This window comes from Diceros bicornis, chromosome 35, assembly GCF_020826845.1.
Source record: "Diceros bicornis minor isolate mBicDic1 chromosome 35, mDicBic1.mat.cur, whole genome shotgun sequence".
NCBI lineage: Eukaryota > Metazoa > Chordata > Mammalia > Perissodactyla > Rhinocerotidae > Diceros > Diceros bicornis.
The window spans coordinates 31,732,223-31,748,308 of NC_080774.1; the positions used below are offsets into that span (position 1 = coordinate 31,732,223).

The 16,086-nt window shown below is 57.2% G+C and overlaps 2 protein-coding genes across 2 annotated transcripts; one reads left to right on the forward strand and one right to left on the reverse strand.

Annotated features, from left to right (window-relative positions):
- Positions 1 to 7,146: 7,146 nt before the first annotated feature.
- Positions 7,147 to 11,000, forward strand: LOC131398628 (protein FAM246A-like). Its single transcript, XM_058532260.1, has 2 exons — positions 7,147 to 7,267; positions 10,285 to 11,000. The coding sequence occupies exons 1-2, from the start codon at positions 7,147 to 7,149 to the stop codon at positions 10,998 to 11,000; spliced, it is 837 nt and encodes a 278-aa protein (XP_058388243.1).
- A 1,352-nt stretch (positions 11,001 to 12,352) lies between these two features.
- On the reverse strand, positions 12,353 to 15,765 carry LOC131398676 (carbonic anhydrase 15-like). Its single transcript, XM_058532303.1, has 8 exons — positions 15,277 to 15,765; positions 15,011 to 15,046; positions 14,253 to 14,423; positions 13,562 to 13,722; positions 13,368 to 13,460; positions 12,939 to 13,005; positions 12,659 to 12,825; positions 12,353 to 12,579 (listed from the first exon to the last, which is right to left on the reverse strand). The coding sequence occupies exons 1-8, from the start codon at positions 15,362 to 15,364 to the stop codon at positions 12,355 to 12,357; spliced, it is 1,008 nt and encodes a 335-aa protein (XP_058388286.1). The 5' UTR covers positions 15,365 to 15,765; the 3' UTR covers positions 12,353 to 12,354.
- Positions 15,766 to 16,086: the final 321 nt, after the last annotated feature.

The window sequence follows — 16,086 nt, forward strand, 5'->3', positions numbered from 1 at the left end:
ACTCTTTTATCATCATGTAATGTCCTGTCTCTGGTAACAATTTTTGTCTTAAAGTCTATTTTGCCTGATATTTGTATAGCCACTCAGCTCTCTTTTAGTTATATGTTTTCAGGGAATATCTTTATCCCTACTTTTACTTGCAACCTATTTGTGTCTTTGAATCTAAATTGAGTCTTTTGTAGACAACACATAGTTGGATCATGTTTTTTTAATCCATTCTGCCAATCTCTGCCTTCTAATTAGAGTGTTTAATTCGTTTACATTTAGTGAAACTACTGATAAGGAAGGACTTACATCTGTCATTTTGCCATTTGTTTTCTATATGTCTTATGTCTTTTTTTGTTCCTTAGTTACTGCCTTCTTTTGTGTTAGATATTTTCTAATGTGCCATTTTAATGTCTTGTTGTTTCTTTTACTATATATTTTTTAGTTATTTTCTTAGTGATTGCCTTGGGGATTACAATTCACATCTTAATTTGTAGCAATGTAGTTTGGATAGCACCAGTTTAATTTCAATTGTATACAAAAACTTTGATCCTATATAGTTCCATTTTTTCTCCTTTATACTCTTATCATAAAATCCCAAATAATCTACATATTCCCAGAAATAATAGGAGAGTTTAACAAAGCAGTTGGCTAGAAGATCATGATATAAAAATATGCTAGCGCCAGCCCAGTGGCATAGTGGTTAAGTTCACGTGCTCTGCTTTGGCGGCCTGGGGTTTGCAGGTTCAGATCTTGGGCACAGACCAATGCACTGCTTGTCAAGCCATGCTGTGGCAGCATCCCATATAAAGTAGAGGAAGATGGGCACAGATGTTAGCCCAGGGCCAATCTCGCTCAGCAAAAAGAGGAGGATTGGCATTGGATGTTAGCTCAGGGCTAATCTTCCTCACACACATGCAAAAAAAAGGTAAATTTTTATATAATAGTTATAAAAGAGATCAAAAATACAATTAAAAAATATACAATTTACAATAACAACAGAGACTAAGGTAACTAAAACACTGAAGAAAAATTATGCAAAACTTGTAAGGAAAAATAAAAAAATTTGACTTAAAGACATTTTAAAAGACCTAAATAAGAGAGATAATATACCATGTTTGTGGAATGGAAGATTCAGTATTATAAAGTTGTTGATTTTCCCCAAATTGATCTACAGATTTAATATAATCCAATTAAAATGTCAACAAGGGGTGTGTGTGTGTGTGTAACTTGACAAGCTGATTCAAAAATGTATAGGGAAAAGCAAAGGGACAAGAATAACCAAGACACTCATGAAGAAAAATAGGATGGGAGGATTTGTCCTACCAGATATCAAAACATTTTATAGAACTATAATAATTAAGACACTATGATAGTGATACAGGAATAGAGAAAATGACCAGGAGAACAAAATAGAGACTCTGGAAACAGATCCACGCATATATGACAATAGCACAGCAATAAACAAACACTGCTGGGATGATCCATCATTCAAATGGAAAATACAAGATTGAATCCAACCTCACACCAAACACAAAAATCAGTTCTATACAAACATGAGACTAAATGTTAAAAGCAAAACTTTCAGTTTTTAAATGAAAATGTAGGATACTATCTTTTTGCTCTTGGGTAGGAAAAATTTTATTAAGCAAGACATAAAATGTACTAACAATAAAAAATGATTGAGGGGCTGGCCCGATGGCACAAGTGGTTAAGTGTGCGCGCTCCCCTGTGGCGGCCTGGGGTTCACCGGGTCAGATCCCGGACACACACCAACGCACTACTTGGCAAGCCATGCTGTGGCGGCGTCCCATATAAAGTGGAGGAAGATGGGCATGGATGTTAGCCCAGGGCCAGTCATCCTCAGCAAAAAGAGGAGGATTGGCAGATGTTAGCTCAGGGCCGATCTTCCTCACCAAAAAAAAAAAAGAAAGAAAGAAAAGATTGATAACTTCATTACATTAAAGTTTAAACTTCTGTTCCTCAAACAACACCATAAAGAAAGTTCCAAAATCATTTACTATAGAAAACTGAGAGAAGACATTTGCAGAATTATACACATCATAGACAAAAGATGAGCATACCAAATACTTCAAGTTTACTGACTTAAATAGCAGTTACCTTTTGGGGGTACTGACTGGGAGGGAGCCTTCTGAGTGATATAAACGTTGTACATCTTGATCTGGGTGTTAGTTACATGGGTGCTATGGTCTGAATGTGTCCCCCTCAAATTCATATGTTGAAATCGTAACGCCCAGTGTGATGGTATTAGTAGGTGGAGTTTGCGGGAGGTGCTTAAGTCACGAGGGTGGGGCCCTCGTGAATGGGATTAGTGCCTTATCCAGGAGGCTCAGAGAGCTCCCTAGCCCCGTCCACCATCTGAGGACACAGCCAGGAGGCACCACTATGAACCAAGAAGGGGGCCCTAACCGTAAGGCGACCATGCTGGCACCTTGATCTTGTACTTCCCCGCCTCCAGAACTGTGAACAATAATTTCTGTTGTTTATAAGCCACCCAGTCTGTGGTGTTTTGTTATAGCAAACCGAAGGGACTAATACAATGGCTGGACACGAATGTAAAAGTACATTTGTACATCTAAGACGTGTGCACTACACTACATGCAAGTCATATTCTAGTAAAAGTAAATGACTCAAATAAGACACCTAATGTTCAATAAGAAGACAGACAAACAAAACAGGAAAATGGGCAAAAGTCATGAACAAGTATTTCACAGAGCAGGAACCATAAATGGTGAATAAGCATATGAAAAGATGCACAACTTCACCAGTAATGAAGGAAACACAAAGTCAGAAGACAAAATTTGTATTTAGCAAAATACAAGAATTCTGTCAGTGCCAAGTGTTAGGACATGGATCAACAGATCCTCGCATACTGCTGGTGAGGAGGGGTATTCATGAACAATTTGGCATTTTCCCAAATGTTTACATGGCCTACACTCCCCAGCTCCATTCCTCAATATATTCTTTTGAGAAACTGTTGCATATGGGCCCCAGGAGACAGACACAAAAGTGTCCAGAGAAGCATTTAATTATAGCAAAAAAGCGAATGATTCAAATGTCCATTGACAGGAGAATGAATAAGTCAACTGGAATCTTATACAGTGGTGAAAATGAATGAACCACAGCTACACAATGACAACGTGGATGAACCTTAGAAGTAATGTTGGGTGTAAGAGGCAAGTCCCAGAAGACTGCACACACTATAAAACTATTTTTATAACACTCAAAGACAAGCAAAACCAAACAATACACTGTTTAGAGATAACTACATACATGAAAAAATATACATATATAAAAAGCAAGGGCAATACAGAATTCAGGATAGTAGGTGCCTCTGGAGAGAAGGGGATGAGTCACTGGTACTGGAGTAATTCTTGGCTTGGGTAGCTGGTTCACAGGTAGTCGTTACGTTATGATGCTTTTAGCTTACATACACGCTCCGTGCTATTGCATGTGTTATCACATATGACATTAAACACATGAAGAGACTAGTCAGTCTCCTTCAAACCTTCTCGTTTGAGACAGGAAGATGTAGAGGAAAGACCCTGATGTGGGTGTTAGCTACAACAGGGTACACAAATGTCTGACATGCCCTGGTTCAAATCCTGGGAAGAGGTCTACACTCGCACTCCTGCATCTCCCTCTCCAATGCCGAGGCAGGAGGGCTCAGAGGGGGCTCCGTGGGGTGGGCAGGGAGTGACAGGTTTGGTCATTGCCAGTGTCTCACGTGTGCTCTCCCGTCCTGCCCCCCCCCCCGGCCCTCCTAGACTCTACTCCTCACCCCTCCGCTCCCCGCTTTCGTGCCCCCGGCCCAACATGAGCGCCCCCAGCCGCTCCCCCCACCCCCTCCCTCCACTGCCTGGTCAAGTGTGCAGAGCCAAGGCCCCCACCCCCCACCCCCAGCCACACATCCAAGGTGAGGGCAGAGAGCCCTGCCAGAGCCACTTCTGGGTGGAGTGGGAAACCCCTGGCACGGGGCTGGGTGAGGACTCTGCCCCTCCTCAGGCCATCCGGGCAGGGTACACAGAGACACAGCCAGCACCGCCCGCTGGGCCTGCCTTGAGCCCCTCCAGAAATCATAAAGCAACATATACTGAGTGCCTCCGGGATGCCACGCCCAGTGCAGACACTTTCACTTGTGGATAGTGGGTAAGTATGATGTGGCTACGCGTGCCAGTCACTTTTCTGGACCTGGAGGACACACGGTGGTCCCCGCCCTGGTGGACGTCAAATCCAAAGTGGGAGAGAGACCAGGGACCCCACACTCCAGGAGGAATTACACAGCATGGTGAGAGCCAGGTAGGAAGACGCAGGGACAGCATGGAGAAGGGCTCCCGGGTCAGGGAAGGCCTCTGTGAGACAACAGAAAATCTATATATTGGTCTCTGCCCCCGGTTCCTGACACAGGGCTCCTGAAACTCTTGTAATTTCCTGGGTGATAGGTGCATCTTTTCTTCTAATGAGGCAACTCTAGGTGGGCCCCAGGATGGCTCCTGAATGAGGGCTGGTCACTGGAAAGACCAAGCCATGATTCGAAGCTTGGAATTTTCAGCCCCATTCCCCACTCTCTGGAGAAGGAAAAAGGGCTGAAAATGGAGTTAATGGTCTATCATGCCTACTGATGAAGCCTCCATAAAATCCCAAAAGTACAAGGTTTGGGGAGCTTCCAGGCTGGCGAACACATCCACACATCGGGAGGGTGACACACTCCAATTCCACGGGACAGAAGCTCCTGCACTCAGGACCCTCCCAGACCTCGCCCCTTGTATCTGCTCATCTGGCCGTTCATCTGTATCCTTCATCGCATCCTTTAATAAATTGGTCAACATAACAGTTTCCTTGAGTTCTGTGAGCCACTCAAGCAAATTAACCGAACCCAAGGAGGGGATCATGGGAACCTCCGATCTACAGCCAGGGCGGGCAGTCTTGTGGGACTGAGCCCTTAACCTGTGGGGTCTGTTGCCATCTCCGGGCAGATAATGCCAGAACCAAGTCGAATTCTCCGACACTCTGTTGGTGTCGTTGTTGGTGTGGGGAAAAATCTCCACATATTTGGTGACCAGAAGTGTCAGAAGTGAAATCTTCTCTGTGAAGGGAAAGAAAAACACAGGGAAGAAAGACATAGTAGGGAAGAACTGGGTTTTTTCCTACATAGAAAGGAAAACACTGAGTTTTGCCCTTTACACCTTCCCAGGAGGGTGTGTAAACTGTGACTTGAGGTGAGGGAGCAGGACATGGAGAGGCCCCGGGGGGGGGGCAGTTGCTGGCATGGTGGGCAAGAGGAAGCAGGCCACTGAGGAGCAGGTCCAAACCCCGGGGTGGTGTGGGCTTGAAGGACCCCAGGCTCTGCAGGAGTGAGGTGGGAACCCTTGGAGAACGTCGGGCAGAGGGGGTCCTAATCAGACCTAGGTCTAACAGGCTCGCCCTGAGAGGGCAGGGGCGAAACCCAAGGCCTGGCGGGGGTATGGTGGCTCAGTCCAGGCGGCGGCAAGGGAGTGAGAAGTGCCAGAGTCTGGGGTCACCAGAAGGGCATGCCAGCTGTGTTGGTACTGCTAAGAGATGGAAGATGAGGACAGAGAAGTGACCTTTGTTCACAGGGAGGTGGAGGGGATCTTGATGGGGCAGGTTAGCCCAACCCAACCCGTGCGCTCTCCTCTAAGCGCCCTTCACCAGGAATGAGGGCATGAGGTCCATCCCCAAGGGCCGATGCTGGTGAGGATGGCCTTGACATAGAGACCCCCGCCCAGGTGGCAGGAGAAGGGGAGCCCCAAGGACCCCTGCGTGGACAGGAAGTGTCCCTCCGAGGCGGCGCTCTCCACTCTGCTCCATGCAGACCCTCTTTTGCCCCCTTTGTTGGGGAGACAGTGAGGCACAGAGTGGTTAAAGGGCTTACCTGCCCAGGGTTCTGCAGCTGTGGGGCTTCAGTCAGGAACCCAGAATTGTTCCACTGGGAGCCGAGGCTGGGCCCTCAGGGCACACACAGATGCTGGCGGGCCTGACGCCCCATCTAGGGCCTGTTGAGGGGCTGACTGCCACGGCCTAGACTGGTCAGAGCCACCCCAGGCCAGACATTCTAGGGCTGCTGATGCTAGGACCAGGCAAACAAGATCATTATCAGGTAATGAGCTCATTACAGAGGTCAGACAAAGTCATTACCGGGTAATGAGTTGCCCCCCCAACCAGAGCCATCTGCCCCAGGCCAGTTCCCAGGGAACACCTGGGTAGCCAGATCTGCCAAGAGGCCAAGCCACAGTTCCAGGGCCAAGGTGTCCAGCCCCCACAGGAAGCCCTGGACCCTGCAATGAGATCTCAAGCAAGTCACCTTCCCTCTGTGGCCCCTTCTTTAAATGAGGGCCACCTGCAGCTCAGGGGTCTGGGTGGCAGGGCCTCCCAGAATAGACAAACCTGGCTGCTGCACGCCCCCCCAGCCTCTGTCACCTCTGCTGCCCTCACCATCTCCTGGCCAGCACAGACTCATCCTGAGCTTTGACAGGCGAGGAAACTGAGGCAAGGCAACAAGGACCACCAGAGGTCCATGAGGCAGGACGGACTAGCCCAGCTGTGTCCTGAGCAATTGCCCAAGCCAGACCTGCCAGCTTAGTCTATGGAGGCCCCACTATGTGGCCTACACTTTGGGGGCCAAAACACACCAAAACCTTCCCTTCCTAAGAGCCCAGGGCGCAGGGTCTAGGCACCAGCAAGCCGGCCTATCTTGCTCACCCTCCAAAGGCCCAGCCGGTCCGGCTCCCAGAGTGAGCAGCACAGCTGGAGAGGAGGATGGGCAGGCGCCATATGTTCTGGAGTCTGAGCCGAGGGCCAGGGTCCGTGACCAGAACAGAGAGCAGCACCCCCACCCCTCCACCGACCCTTGGCCCACACCACCCTTCCAGGACCAGCTCCAAGACTAACCCTACACTACCAGGGCAGCTGGATTGCTCAGGGCAGACCATATTCCCCGCTCCCCCCAGGGGTCCCCACCCCCCTCTGGAGGCAGCTCTGAGAATCTGTGGCCTGCTCAGAGGTCCTGTCCAGCTCACCCCTCAGGCCCTGCCTGGTGTGCCCCTTCCCCACACAGACCCTCTGAGCCCGCCAAGAATGTATTGCCCACCCAGCTTCAGGGACCTCCACCTGCATCTCCACATGCCCTACTTCACTGAGAACCAGAGGGGCCCAAACTCCGTGGGCAGACAGCTGCAGAAGAAGATGAACACCACCGCGCCCTCAAGCACCCACACCCCAGTCTACCTCGTGGGGTCAGGGGGTACCTGGGGATCTACGTTTCCAGATGCTCCCCTGATGACCTTGAGGCTACAGTCACAAGGCTGCTCCCCTCTCCCCTCAGAGGCCATCAGAGCCCCTCCAGTGTGCAAAGCCGGCCTGGCCCTGCCCCTGAACTCTCTACTGGCTCCCACCTGCCCTCAGGATCTGGAAAATGAAACCTCCTCTCCAGGTGGCTGCCACAGTTTAACAGCAACAGAATGTAAGAGTGACAACAGTTAAGTCACATGGAGTAACTGCCCCCCTGCACCCAGAGACCCAGGGTTTTGTCTCCTCCCGGCCCTGCTGAGGCCCCGCACTGTTAATGAGTGGCAAGGTCGCAAACTGCCCACTCTGCCTGCATGGAAAGGCCCCCCTGAATGCACAGAGGTGGGTTGGGGACAGCCCCAGGAGCTAGTGGCCTCCCCACCCCCAGCATGCCAGCCGCTGGCCCTGGGCACATAGAAGGGGCATGGGACAGGGAAGGAGCTGGGCCCTGCACTGGGCCCCATCCAGCAACTCTGTGCAGGGAGCCGCGGGGCAGGCTGGGCTGTGAGGAGCTTCCAGGAAGAACCAGAAAGCAGGCCTTTGTGTAGGCCCCCCAGCCACCCCAGCTCTGTCCCTGCTTCTTGGCCCATCCCTTCTGAGGGGACTACACCCACCTCTGCTCTGACCAGCCAGCCTCGGCCAGGGCTCCCCAAGCCATCTCTCCACTTCCAGTCCTCAGCTTCTGCCCAGGCCCCCCACCGATGAAGCTTGGGCCAGGGTCACCGCAACCTACTTCTCGACCCTGACTGCACTTGATCTCAGGGGCCCAGGGTCGTGTTGACCACACCTGCCTGTTCCCCCCTCACCAATACCTCTGCAGCCCTCCTCAGGACCCACTGGGGTTCCCAGGGCCTCCTCTCCCGCTTGGCGCTTGTTCCTGTGCAATCCGTCTTCTCCATGCCCACAGCTTTGGGACCCTCTACCACAAGCCGTGACCTCACATCTGCAGCCCCTGCAGGAACCTGAACTCCACTGCAAAGGCTCTGTTCATCTCACATCCCCTCCATCAGCCTCAACAGTCAGAGATGACAAAACTCACAGCCTCCGTCTGCCCAGACTGCCGCTGCCCTGGCCGCCCACCCTCACCCCTCCCGGCTCTCACCCACACCTGCTGGTCGGCAAGTCTGGAGTTTTGCCCGTGGCCTCTCCCACCCTTCTGGCCTCGCTGCTGTCCCCTCCTGGGGACCCGAGGAGCTCCTTCATTTCACAGGTGAGGCTCAGAGGGCCACGTCACACAGCTTGACTCCAGCACGCCTGAGCAAGGAAGCCAGGGCTCTTTTCTCAGCAGTATTTTAATTACCGGGGGAGGGACAGGGGCATGATTAACGAGGCTCTAGGGATCAGCAGAGCCAGATGCTGGAGGTCCCAGCAGGCCAGGCGACTCAGCAGGGATTGGGGGGGGCGCAGGTCTGAGGGGTTGACAGTGAGCTAAATTCTCACCTCCCCTGCACCTTCCAGAAAGACAGGCTGCAAGGAACAAATGAGTGAATGAACGAAGGAACAAACAGAGGGGACTCCAGCCTCTTTACGGTGGCCTGGGACCAGGGCTGCCCAAGAACAGGGTCGACAGCACCCCCAATCGCACACACACACACACAGAACTGCACAGAGGCTAGGCCCCTGTGGGCCCTGGAGACACAGGTCCCAGTGGCTGTCTTTCCATCTCCCCTCCCAGCTCAGCCCAGATGCATGACAGGCCCTCCCTCCACACAATCTGCTGGGGAGGCCCCAGGGCACCCAGAGTCCTAAGTAGCCCCTAGGCTGCAGTGAGAACAACATGCTGCGTAGGGACCCACGGCACACTGCCCACGGCCCTGTGATAGGCATGGGCAGTATTGCACATGCAAGGCACCGGGGTGAGAAAGAACGGGGCGCAGTAGTGAGGGGCTCCCACAGAAGGTGAAAAGGTGGCAGGGACAGGAAAGCCAGCACGGATGGCCATGAGGCCTGGAATGCTAGGCCGAGAAGTTGCATGGGCTGGCCAGGGTTGGTGGTCCCCCCTCAGGACCCTCAGCCCCAGACTCATTCACCCATCTGCTTCTTCATCCAATACCCAGCATATTTAGCACCACTGAGTACCAGGTGACCTGGCCCTGTGCTGGCCACACTACTGCGGATGGAGGGGGACATAGAACACAGAGCCATTTAAACATGACTACGAGGGGTGCTGTGGGGAGGGGCCTGAGCTACCTGGTGGGGGGGTGGCCAAGGAAGGCTGCGCTGCAAAAGTGGGATGAGTGGGAGCCGCCAGGCAATTGGGGGGTCATTCTAGGGGCACACACAGCCTAAGCAAAGGCCCAGAGGGGTGAAAACAGGTTTAGAGGAGGTAAAAGAAAACATGGCCAGGACACAGACAGCGTGAGATGGGCTGGGACCTGCGGCGGCCTCCTGAGGGCAGGGACATCTGGGAGAGCAACCGAGCCCCCTGAAGAGCTTGAATGGAGGAACAGAAATGCGTGGGGGAGGCGCCCATAACAAGGATGGACTCATGAAGCTGTGTGTGGACTGTAGGGGTCAGAGTGGGGAGATAATAGCGGCCTGAACTATGGTATGGACGAAGGGGGCACTAGCCAGTGAGGAGGGCTGCCTGTCTTACCCTGACTGTGATGGGGCAGGAGCTTCCAGTAGAGAAGGTAAGCTAGGTTCCTGACGCTGGTCTGGGCGCCTGGGCTTCTGCAGCAGTAGCTCCACGTCCTGTCACCTCTGCCCAGAAGCCGGTCCAAGCCCCTCCTTGGTGGCCACGACAGCGCGGTCCCCGCGGGAGAGTCCAACACACTCAAACCTGCTGGCATCGCCTTCCCGGGGTCCCCCGGGGCCCCACTCGCCCTGGTTTCGGCCCTGCAGGGGTTCCCCGGGCCCCAGGCCGGATCCCCCAAGGCCTCGGTCGTTCCCACAGCGGTCCCGGGGGCCCTCTCCACAGCGCGTCGCTCGGGCCCAGCGGTCGCTAGGCTGCAGGCTGGGTCTGCCGGCCAGGCCTGGCGCTGGTGGCAGCGGCGGTGGCGGCGCGGATGGCGGCGGAGCGCGGACGCCAGTGGGCGCAGGCGCGCAGCGCATATGGCGCCAGCGAGGCCCTGAGGCGTGCTGTGGGCAGTCGGCGGGACCCCGCGCCACAGCCCAACGGGCCGGGCCCTGAAGAAGCCCGCGCCCTGGGCCGCCTGGCTCGCCTGCGGGGCCAGCTCCGGGCCGAGGCGGCGGCGCGGGCCGACGCGCCCCGGCTGCTGCGGCCGGTGGAGCGCGCGGGGGCGGCGGCCGGGGAGCGGGCGGACGCGCGCGGCCGCGATTCAGTGTGCTCGGTGTGCGGGGAGCCGCGCGGAGGGGCCACCTACCCGGCGGGCGTCCTGGAGGTGAGCGAGCGGCGGCTGCAGGAGGGCCTGGCGGCCGTGCGCGCCGAGCTGGGCGCGGGGCTCGAGGCGCTGCGCGCGGAGCTGCGGGCCGAGCTGGACGCCCTGCGCGCGCTGCTGCCGCCCCCGCCGCCCCCCCGCCGCGAGCCCCGCGCCGCCCCCCGGGCCCCCCGCGGCCCTGCTCTGCTGCGGGCGCTCGGCACCGTGAACGCCCTGGCCGCGGTCGCGAGGCCCGCCGCTGACGTCCCGGACGGTCCCGCCGACGGCGGCACCAACCGGGCCGCGGCCCAGAAGAACCTGAAGAAGACGCCGGTGCCGCCTGGGGCCCAGCAGGGCGGCGGGGACTGAGCCGGCCGCGCCGAGCGGGCCTGGGGCGGGGTGCTGGAGGGGCCGCCGCCGGCTGGAGGGGCAAATGGACAGATCCGCTCCCGCGTGGAGCGTGGCTCGGAGAGAAAAGAGTCCTCGGACGCGCCAGTTGGTGCTCCGGTGTTGGGGTGCAGGCGGCAGGACAGCGCGGGCTGGGACCGCCGGGATCGCGTCTGCGAAGTGCGGATGGCTCCGCGCAGCCGGCGATCCCCGCTGGAGACTGAGCGCGGGCTGGTGGAGGCTGTTTTGGCATTAAAGCTGGGGGAGGGCCTGGGCTAGGGTTATGTCAGCCTCCGGGAGGGCAGAGGGAGAGCCCAAGGGTCCGGGCCGGCACGACTCCTCTGCGGGGGGTTGCGGGGGAGGAGTGGAAGGGGAGTGGCGGGGGTGGTCCAGGTTTTTTTTTTCCCCTTAAGGGTCTGGGGAGGAGGCAGGGACTTCATGCACTGGGATAGAGTGTGACCGGCACGCCAAGCAACAGATGCCTGGGACACGTGGCTGCTGGGACAGTGTTAACCGGATGGATATGCAACCGCATTAGACAGGGCATCAGCTGGACAGCAGCCCGACTGGCGGCAGCTTCACTCTACTCCGTGGGACTCATCCTCCGACCGGACAGCGTTGCCTGGACACAGCTGCATCTAGTCAGTGTATCCTTGGACTCTTAGCTTTGCTTTGGACAGTGATACCAAGGACACTTATCCCTTCACTTGGCCTCACCACAGGCAGTCACCTGGACACCAATGTCTCTCCAGAAAGTGTCACCCTACACAGCCTGACTTCCCAGGGTGTCACTTGGGCGCAGTTTCACCTTGGACAGACAGCCCTTCACTGGCTGTTCCTGTCACCAGGACCCACTGGCCCGGCACAGCACAGCCTGCAGCGGAGCCTGGAACCAGCGGCTTCTCACCTCCTGGCCTCGGAGGAAGTCAGCTGGGGGCGTCATTTAACCACACACACAGTGTCCCAGGGTCTGTCGTTTTTAGAATAAAATGTGTAATCTTAGGCTTTAGCAGGTGGCGCTTCTAAGGCCTGCTAGCTTTTCTCCTTCCGTCTTGCCGGGGGATTCAGACATACCGTGAAGGTTGGTAGTGGGGGTGCCTTCTCCGCCTGAGAAGGATCCAGGGAGGTCTGGGGTTATGGATGAGGGTCAGTCAGGGGAGTCCTGGTTGTATGGACAGGCACACTGAGGCCTCGGTGGGGTTAGGGCAGGAATCCCGCTTCCGTGGGAGAGGCAGTGGGCCCCAGCCACCCCCCACCCCCAACCCGACCCCCAGCTACATGAGGCCAAGCTCACTCCGTGTATCGTTTATTGCGGGAGCAGGGTCGTGTCGGGATCCTAGGGGCCCTGCCGGAGCCAGAGGCTGAACCACAGGCCCAGCAGAGCCCCGCGCACGCGGGCCAGGGTGGGTGCGAGGGGTGGGGCTGCCGCGCGGACGGAGGCGCCAGGGGAGGCAGAGACCCTGCGCCCCCCGAGAGGCTGCTGCGGGCGGAAGTTCTCCGTGAGCGGCGCGGGATGCGAGCCCGGGGGCCCGGCCCGGGGCACCGTCTGGAACTGGGCCACCTGAGGGTGCGGGGCAGAGACGGTCAAGACGCGGCGGGCGGGCGGCGGGCAGCCCCTCCCAGGGAAGGCGCAGCCCCACCTGCGCGCGCCCGATGGGCACCGCGTCCTCGAAGACGGTCCAGAGCACGGCGGGGTCGCAGCCGGGCGTGGTCAGCGATCCCGAGTAGCGGTAGTAGCGCGAGAGGCCGGAGGCGCCCGGCAGCAGCGAGGCCAGCGGGAAGGTGGACGCCAGATCCACCGAGACCCCTGGGCGGGGGTAGGTGGTGAGGGGTGGGGAGGCGGGATTGGAACCGGCCTCCGCGTGCCCAGACGCCCGGGCCCCAGCACTCCCAGCCCAGGCGCGACCTGGCGCTCCTCACCGTGCGCAGACACGTTCTTCAGGCCCGACACGAGGGCGGAGAAGTTGGCGTTGTCCGAGTCCTTCTCCTGGGGAGGGGGCTCCAAGTGAGAGGAGCTCTGAGTGGGGGTCTCCAAAGGGAGAACTCGGAGGGCGTCTGGAGGAGCCTCTAAGTGGGAGGAGGGTAGGCTCCCCGTGGGGGGATCTGGTAGATCTGCTGGGGGAGCGTCCCTCCCACTGACCCTGCAGATCAACTACCTCCCACTGGCTCCAGCCTCCCACAGAACCCTTTAAATCTCATAAACCTTATAGACCTCCCACTCCACCACAAACTCTGCAGTCCTACTCTGCCCCCTCTGCAGACCCCAATGGACTCTCTTTCTGGGAAGCACACAGAGTCACACAGCCCTCGCCTCCCTCGCTGTGAGGAGTCACAGGGCCCCTCCCTCACCGCCAACAACACAGCCAGCACTGCCAGCCCATCAGGGTGACCTCGAGCCTCCGTCATGCTCCGGTACCGTGTGTTCATGTGGACCACATGCATCTGGGGAGGCACAGACCATGGGAGGTACCCAGCTGCCCCCAACATGCTCCCCCTGCCCTCCCTGGGGCACTCCCGCCACCCAACCCCATGCTGGAGCCCACCTCCATGGGGTGGCGCTGCCCATCCAGGCTGTGCTCTGAGCCTGCTCGCCCAGGGCCCCCCCAGTGGAAGTGCAGCTGTAGTGCGCGGTAGGCAGGCAGTGGCAGCCCAGCACCCTGCAACTCCAGGCGGCTCTGCGGGCCAGTGTCCACGTGGAGTAGCACTGAGGGTGAAGAAGCACATGACACCCTTTTCTTTCTCCCCATCTACTCGTCCTTGTGCCATTAGGGCACAGGGTGCGAGCAAAGGTCCCCCTCAGGCCGGTCTGCTCCCCAGCTGGCCCTCTGTGGAACCAGGATACACTCTAGGCCCTTCTGCTGGTCAGTGGGGCAGGGCTCTGCAGACTGCAGAGGAAACCCCCACCCTGCACAGCAGGGGAGCGCGCGGCCCTCCTGGGCCTGGAGTCCTGACCCACCGCAGCTATGTGTGATTGTGGCAGTTGTGCCTACTCCCGGGGCATCCTGGTGCTGTGGGGAGTTCTGACTCGTAGGTATGTCCTGATTCCTGATCCTCGGGGTCAATGGCTGATCGCTATTGATAGGGGGCTCCTGACCCCTGTGGGGAGTCTTTGATCCCTGTATGGTGTCTCATCTCCTAGGGGGATCCTGATCCCTGTGTGTGTATGGGAATTCCCACCCCACGCAGGAGGTTCCTGCAGCTATCTGTGGGGGCTCCCGACCCCAGGGTGCTGACCTGTATGGCCATCATTCTTCAGGGTCCATGGGCCTGGAGGTGCTGAGTCATAGCCATGGAAGACGAAGGGTCCGAGGGTGGGGTCCCGCTGGACCAGGTGAAGGTCAATGTTGATGGGGGACTGGGCTGGGCCCCCACAGGCAGGGGCTATCTCCTTCCAGTGGGAGGGGCCTGAGGGAACAAGGCCTGGGGTCTGTAGACGGTGGTCAGGGAGGCAACGTGGGGGTGCACAGAGGAAGGTGGCCTCTCCCTCCCACACATACCCAGAGAACAGCCGAGCTTCCCTCTCCATCCGTACGGACAGGTCACAACTGCCACCTCCCTCCAACTTGGCCCGGCCACATGTTTGCAACACTCTCACACAGGCTCCTCACCTAGGCCACACTCTGACACACAGTCACCTGCAGGCATCTGCCCTACCGGGAATGAGGGTGGAAGGGTCTCCTGGCACACGGTCACGCAGCCACACTGGGGATTTCCACCACGTGCTCACATGTGGGTGGCCACACTGACAGGCTTACAGGCCTCTCCTGATACGAGCAGCTTGGCACACACAGCAAGATCACAGCAGCCATGGACCCGCACACACACGCATGCTGCCTTGTGCCCAGGCACTGTGGCCCAGGACTACCAACAGAAACCCACAGAGACCACAGGAGAGCCACGTGCAGACAGCCTTTTGGCCACATTAGCAGCAGGCTGTCTAGTGACAGGACACAGACCAGTCCACACAGCCTCACACGACACTCTGTCCTCACCACACTTTGGGTCCTGGGAGTCATAGCACCAGGCGCCTGTGGACAGTGGGAAAAGACCGAGCTGAAGGACGGCCCATCTGGGCCCTCGCCCTGCACCATCCCAACCAGGGTCCAAGAATGGGAGGGCAAGGCTTAGGCCAGTGGAAGCCAGCGCAGACCCTGCTCTCCTGTCACCCCAACCCCAGTAACTCCCTCCCCAAAGAACCCCCCACCCAGTAGCAGGGCCTAAGGGGCAGAGGGGAGTGGGGCAGAGTCCTGGTGCTCACCCTCGGAGTCTGCGCGCAGCACCAGCGGCATTACGAGGAAGGTGAGCTCGAGGGCAAAGACCATGAGTGCGAAGCACTGAGACCACATGGTGCGGCAGTGGCTGCGACTCCAGAGGACTGGAAAGTGCTAGAGGGCGGCAGGGCAAGGTGGCTGTGTATTTATTAGTGGGGTGGGCTGGGGCGTGGCTAAGTCCTGTGGGATCAGGAGCCGGCCGCTTGGGAGGGTGGAGTGGTGGTGGGGCGCCCAGGCAGGGCCACCAGCAGGGAAGATGGAGTTCTGAGCTCACCAGGCACTCTCTGACCCCAGGGCCGTGGCTGCGTGCCAGCAACAATCGCCAGCATTTATGGCAGCTAAATGCTTTACACAGATCCCTCAATTAATCCTTGCAGGGGGACTATTATTATACCCATTTAAAGATGAGGAAATGGAGGCTGGGGGCCAGGAATGACATGCCAAGGCCACCAGCAAGGATGGAAGTTCAAGGGGGAGCATATCTTGGATCCCAGAGCCCTTGACTTGCGGGTCTGAGGTGCGAGGGCATGGGAGGGCATTTCTCCCCTTCGCTGTGGGCCTGGGACCCCCCCCCCCAAAGACCACAGACTCCCTTCTACTGGCATGCCCCCACGGACCTGGGACAAGATGGATCCCTGCTCTGGGCCCACCCTTCTTTGGGGGACCATCTCACCAATGGGTCTCCAGGAAGCTGGAGCCCGTCTCCACCGCCCCACCAGGCCCAGGTGGGGACTCGGCTTCCGCAGCAGCTCCAGAGGCTCTAGTGTCCAATAGACTCCAGACTCTGGCCCGAGTCT

What these genes read in the sequence shown, in the direction of transcription:
- LOC131398628 (XM_058532260.1), top strand. Translation starts at nt 7,147, where the DNA reads ATGCCCTACTTCACTGAGAACCAGAGGGGCCCAAACTCCGTGGGCAGA. An exon ending in CTACCTCGTGGGGTCAGGGG is followed by an intron (nt 7,268 to 10,284) that starts GTACCTGGGGAT and finishes TCTGCCGGCCAG; the next exon opens with GCCTGGCGCTGGTGGCAGCG.
- LOC131398676 (XM_058532303.1), bottom strand. Translation starts at nt 15,364, where the DNA reads ATGTGGTCTCAGTGCTTCGCACTCATGGTCTTTGCCCTCGAGCTCACC. An exon ending in GCTGCGCGCAGACTCCGAGG is followed by an intron (nt 15,047 to 15,276) that starts GTGAGCACCAGG and finishes CACTGTCCACAG; the next exon opens with GCGCCTGGTGCTATGACTCC. An exon ending in GAAGAATGATGGCCATACAG is followed by an intron (nt 13,723 to 14,252) that starts GTCAGCACCCTG and finishes CTTCACCCTCAG; the next exon opens with TGCTACTCCACGTGGACACT.